Consider the following 6180-nt stretch of genomic DNA (forward strand, 5'->3'; position numbering starts at 1 on the left):
GGGCTGAGGGGCGTGAGTAGAGAGAGGGAGGTGAGATGGAGTGGGCGGTGTTAGACAATACCATTCCTCAAATATATTCCATCCCTCCGTTTCTCAAGTAAGCCTTTATTAGTTGGGATCGTTTGGATCTTATCTCTCATATAAGCCGCGTGCTGGACCCGAGAACGTTCGGAAAACACAGAAGTGGAAAGGAAGGGATTATCTTTCGGCTTTTCAATGCACTGACTGTTGGCACACGGTGCACAAGGGCCTTTCTTATCACGGTCATCTCCATCAAGAAGAACGGACAAATATCTGCACTTTCAGCGAGATCTTATCGACACAACAATCTATTGTTTCCAGCTGGGTGTTCACAAGGCACAAGATTTTTATCTTCAGAAATATTTACCACATAATCGTTAACTATACTATCAACTATACCATCATCTTCCCAACGAAGTGATATACCACAACTTGAAATTAGATGGTTCTGAGATAAACAACATTTTATGTTTGATTCGACTGTTAAAAATCTCAAAAAGTAAAAAGCAATTAATTGCATAAGGCTGTCAACAGTAGGCTATAATTCCTGTCATGAATTGGACTAAATAAGATGGTTTGTGAAAAAAAACAAAGGGAAGCACAGAGTTAATTTGGAGTTGGAGTTTACTCCAACAGCTATCAAGAATCATCAGACAGTTGTGTCTCTCAACTGTTTGTCAAGGTAAGTGTCCAATTAACGAGTAGGCCTAAGAATTTTTTACATTTTTTTATATGAGGTACTGACCGTTTCTTTATTAGGCCTGTATTACATATTTACAACAAAGTACACAGCTCGTATTTATCCATTGCATTGTTGATACAACAACATTTTGTGTGGCCCAATCCAATGTCCAGCAGATGTCAACAATTGTATCCTTCTTTCAATGTTGTTCCATCCTGTCAAGTCATACTGCTCGAGCCAAGCAGATGTGTTCATCTCCCTGTGACAGATGGACGACTTTGAATATGGAATATGTTCATTTGAATGGCATGGTTTCTCTCAATATTTACCACAATTTGCTTTAATATTCTGAAAAATGCTATGTTTGCTGCAAAACAAATCATAAGAACTGACACATAAGTGAAAAGAAAATGGCCTATATTTAATATTTAATGCTCTATAACAAAAATCATTGTATAATAAATTATGCATTGGAAAAAATAGAAGTACAAAAACCTATTACAATTTACAGTATTCCCATCACTGTCTGTTGCTTTTGCAATTTCCATTAAGACTATCACATTTCTAAGTATTTGGCTCTTGATCTCAAATGATCTATTTTATGATTATGGTCTGCCTATCATCTACCCCCTGTGACAAGACATCTATGCAAAAACGACTCCCAATCATAATATTGAAGGAAAAAGTATTATTGCGTTCACAACATTATACTAAATTAATCAATAATATCTCTCTCTCCAGCTCTTTTTGGATACGAACTGAAAAACATATGAAAAGACTGAAAATGATGCTGAGTCCAGACCAAGCTGATTCCGACCTCGGATGGGGACAATCCGACGCAGAGTCGGTGCTCAACGACCTCAAGGTCGGGTGCCTGTCCGACGAACCGATGGAGGGGGAGGGGAAGACGAGGTCGCTGGCCCAACCGACCCTCAGCAGGGAGGAGAAGAGACGGAGGAGACGTGCGACGGCCAAGTACCGCTCGGCCCACGCCACGCGCGAGAGGATCCGCGTGGAAGCGTTCAATGTGGCCTTCGCTGAACTGAGAAAGTTGCTGCCAACCCTTCCCCCTGACAAGAAACTCTCCAAGATCGAGATCCTCAGACTTGCAATATGCTATATCTCCTATCTCAATCACGTTCTGGATGTCTAGTTGAAATTAGTGAGTTACATTTTCAAATGGGAGAATTGGACAAGGAGAATGGAGGGACCAGAAAGAAATATGGGTGACATGTCACTTATGAAATCGGGGATACATGAAAGTTGCCAGAAAGTACAAAAAAAGAGAGGGGAGGAAGGGGGGGGGGGGGGGGGGGGGAGTCTGCAGCCTACAGCCTACTTATCCATGATTTTGAAGAAAATGCCTGTTTGATATTGCGTTTTGGTGAGGCTGGGTAACCCAGATGAACGAAAGGATGGATGTAAACGGAATGATATAGCTGCTTTATAGACATAGCATAGTTGATGTTTCCATAAAGGAGAACAAGTTCAAATGCATTAATGCATTAGTGCCACTTATGACGCGTACAATTGTGACCTTCATCATTGTTATTTAAGTTTATGGAATTATTTATTTAAATGTGTTAATATTGAAGGTTCTCTTATTTATGTTTATAATAGACAAACGTATTTTATATACATGTCCATTGTTTGTATCATTGTATACATGTATATTTTAGGCTGTGATGATGAACTTCGAAAATGATGTTGTTGCTCTTCAAATGGCACTTTCTGTTTTTGTATTATACGGTTTTTATTTTATTGAATTAGTACGTTAAGTGTAATATACTTTTATTCATGTCATGTCTATTGTCTATCAGGCAACGATAAGCACTTAATCATGTTGGGTTAAGTAAACTCATAAAACGTCAAACTTCGTTTAGTTCCCTTAAGTGTAAAGGGGAAGGAAGTTAATCAAAACTGAACAATACACCGAAAACGAATTAGCCTACTAAAGAAAAACATCCACACAATTTGAATTCGACTAACCGGATATAAAAAGCAAAAATCTAATTGAATGACATCGTTTGTGTTGATATCACTTTACAATTCAGAGGCAAACCTCTTTTGCTGTGACCAAAAAATCATTTCAAAATATTCTGATTTCTATTAAATGTTTTTATTTCCTTAAAAGCTAGAGGTGTTTATTTATATATCTGTCTCTGCTTTGTATCTCAAAAAACATAATAAGTAATTTTATAGCGAAGAAAAACATATCTTCTATCCAAAGATTTTTTGTCTCTTCAGGGTTGTGTACTTGTTGCTTTATGCAGATATTTTGTAGTAGAGTTATTGTGACAGCTGGTTTTTAAGGAACGCATTTTTTATATTTTCCGGTGGTGTTTTTTGATTAAAAAAGGGAAAGAAATACATGGTATTGAGACTTTTCTGTTTTAATTGACATTTTATTGAGACTAAAACTGAGAATAATTACTTGGGAATCTCCTTTCCAAAAATAGTCACACAATGTTGAAATTAGTCGGCCAGTTGCTCAGGGGGGAAAATCCCTTGCATAATGATTGGAGTAATATGAATGAAATGGACAGTGCAGTGGCCTTGATAAAAAAAAAAATATTTCAATATTTAAACAGCAGCTGTCATCCTGGAGGAAAAGCACGATGGTAGCCTAGCCTATTACACTTCCGAAATTATCTTGATTGACAGGCCTCTATATCTTTCACCCCCCCCAAATTCGAATGATAGGCATATACAGTATTATTAAATGACGTCGGTGTGAGCCTATATCCCGCTGTTTTGAAACTGTTTACACACACACGATGTAGGTAGTGGTCAAGCAAGCAAAGAGAGCATAGCCTATATGTGATTTTTTTTTCTCTCCTGTGCATGTATTTTGTGCTGCTCCTCGCTAGCTCCTGGCTGAAAGGCGCTCTCCCCAGAGAGGGGGCAGGTGTTACTCCAGACGAGCCAAGACAACCAAATTACTGGCCGTCTGGCACCTCCCGTGGGAAAGAGAGAGGGAGAGGGGATGGAGGAGAAATGGAAATTTATGAGCGAGCAAGCACATTCATGTAATATTGCCAAATATTAGCAAGGATCCAAATCTTTGCATTTATTTCTGATGTATTGCCATCAATTCTGCTAAGGATTGTGGTCTAATAATGTAGGCCAATGCATTAGCTTAAGCTAGCGCAATTACATTATTTAGGTTAGGTCAGGCGCAACATTTGCACGTGGTATTTTTGCGCTTAAATCGGATAATAAGTACTAAACAAACGAATAAAGGAATATACAAAAGTAAATAAATATCTGTGATATGAACATTAAATATGTATGTCGACAAACCCTAGGCGATTTGTACGAGAATAATTCGTTGAGGTGAGCGGGGGGATCTCTTTGGCCAATATTATTAACAGTGACGAGGTGAAAACGAATGGAGAATTTTGTGCAAGTCAGTGGGCACCTTACATAATTTCGATGCTATATGATTTACTTGCATTATGAACACCTTTAAGATTAGAGATGTTTTCTGCCTTCAGAAGATTATTAATTCACAATAAACTAAAGCAGAGAAATTATATGTAGGCCTAGCCCTTATTCATTACCCCAATTATATTACATTACATTGAACCAACCACTGGACGGACGTCCACTTCAGCCTTGTGACGAACATGTCCAGACGCTCAAGCGCGTCCTAAATGCTCTGTCTAAACGCGAATACCACTGGCACGCTGTACAGTTTCGGAAACATTTTAAACAAAACTTTTATGTAAGCGAGAAATAATTTTCAATTACAAAATATACACTTACTGTATGCAGTTTAGGAAACTTGCACCCGACCACACTTCCAGCCCTCCAATTTTTGCTTCGAATGTCTGCAATGGAGCATAAATGGGGAGGAAGTTTCCTACCTTGGCTGGGGCTGTGCAACTTTCTAAACTGCGTATTTGAAATATTATTTCTCCCTGATGTGAAAGTTATGTATTGCAAGCGAGAATTATTACTGTTTCTTAACGTTAAAACAGAGCGTTGGGATTGGAGTTCATTGATCCAGCTGTGGTCCATACATTCAATTGAGAACTCATAGGTATACCCCCTTTGATTGTGTCATGTTCTGATTTATTGTTCACATTTATTGCCCATTTTACAGAGTTCCAATACATATGAAGTGTATTCCATAAGCATTTTCCTCTGATGGTAAGAACATTATCCTTTCTCCTCTCACTTGTGTTAACACTTCCTCGTTACCTTTGTACCATGTGACCAGTGACCACATAACCCCAATGTGAGAATGCCCCTAGTGTACAAAACAACAACATCCCTGTACAGACAACATATACACATCACATGAAATGAGCACATAAGAAGGCCAAAATGGCTCCTACAACACCATGGCAGACTCATTAATAACCTGCATAGGCTCATTCATGAATGGTTGGAGGCATCTCCAAATTGGTTTAGAGCAGGTGTGTCACATGTACTGATGACCCATAAACCCTATGATCTCTCTCTCAGGGCATCTATGGAACCAAGGGACATGTCAAAGGGAAGATCTCAATTCCATACCTCCTAACATCCTCTCTCATCTCCTTCTGGAAGACCTTCTCCTCCAATGGCTTTTGAGAAGGAGACGAGGAAAGAGGAGAAAGGATGCCAGGAGTATGCAATTGACATCTTCCCAAAGGCCCTTTACATGGGCAACTTGACGTAAAGCACCACACTGTATACTGGGATCGTGAACCTTTGAGACAGAGAAATAAAACAGCCTGGTCCCTTCCCATCATGCCTCACTTCCTCCTCCAACATCTCCTCCTCTTCCTCCTCTTCTTCCTCCTCCTCATCCACGTCCTTGTCACTATCCTCAGGTGGCTGCTGTAATAAGGGGTGGTGGGGCCTTGCTTCGTATCTCTTTATCTGAGGAGAAGTGAGGGAAATGGGTTTTTGTCATGTCCAAGGTCTCTCCTAGTCTTGTAATCAGAAAGGCTCTATACTTGCAGAAAGATGTCCTTCGAATACAGTATGTCTGTCTGTCAGTCAGTCAAAGCTTCTTATACAATTGGCCCTTTATCATTTCTCTAATTGCTTTCTCCTACATTTGACCTCATATAAACCAGCCTTCCTTGGATTACTAATTCAATTGCTGGTAGACTATTAAACAGTTACTTGAATGAATCCCTCTTGTTGTTTCTTTAGCAACATTAACATTTTCTAAATGGTATTTAATTCAACATACTGTGTTCAATTTGGATTGGCCCTTGTACAATGGAGAGTATTTCATACTATACATGCTTTAGATTGCCATAGTCTCCCAACAGAGATATTTCACATAGTGAATATATTCTCTTCAACCCCAGATAGTAAACCAACCAGCATCATTCTGGCCAACCTTAGCCTCAGACTCCTGTTCAAGCTTATTAAGTAGACAGTCCATCTGTACTTGCATAAACTGTAAGACCATTTGTGTTCCCTTCCCCATCCCAAAAGGTTCTGTTGCACCGCCATCGGCCCCCTTCAATTTA

At 39.3% G+C, this 6180-nt stretch overlaps 1 protein-coding gene across 1 annotated transcript; it reads left to right on the plus strand.

The window, feature by feature from the left end:
* The first annotated feature begins 82 nt into the window (after window positions 1-82).
* LOC110495771 (helix-loop-helix protein 2-like) lies at window positions 83-3073 on the plus strand. Its single transcript, XM_021571189.2, has 2 exons — window positions 83-703; window positions 1445-3073. The coding sequence occupies exon 2, from the start codon at window positions 1473-1475 to the stop codon at window positions 1854-1856; it is 384 nt and encodes a 127-aa protein (XP_021426864.1). The 5' UTR covers window positions 83-703; window positions 1445-1472; the 3' UTR covers window positions 1857-3073.
* The last annotated feature ends 3107 nt before the right edge of the window (window positions 3074-6180 follow it).

The sequence above is a fragment of the Oncorhynchus mykiss genome, chromosome 18, assembly GCF_013265735.2.
Source record: "Oncorhynchus mykiss isolate Arlee chromosome 18, USDA_OmykA_1.1, whole genome shotgun sequence".
Lineage (NCBI taxonomy): Eukaryota > Metazoa > Chordata > Actinopteri > Salmoniformes > Salmonidae > Oncorhynchus > Oncorhynchus mykiss.

What these genes read in the sequence shown, in the direction of transcription:
- LOC110495771 (XM_021571189.2), top strand. Translation starts at nt 1,473, where the DNA reads ATGAAAAGACTGAAAATGATGCTGAGTCCAGACCAAGCTGATTCCGAC.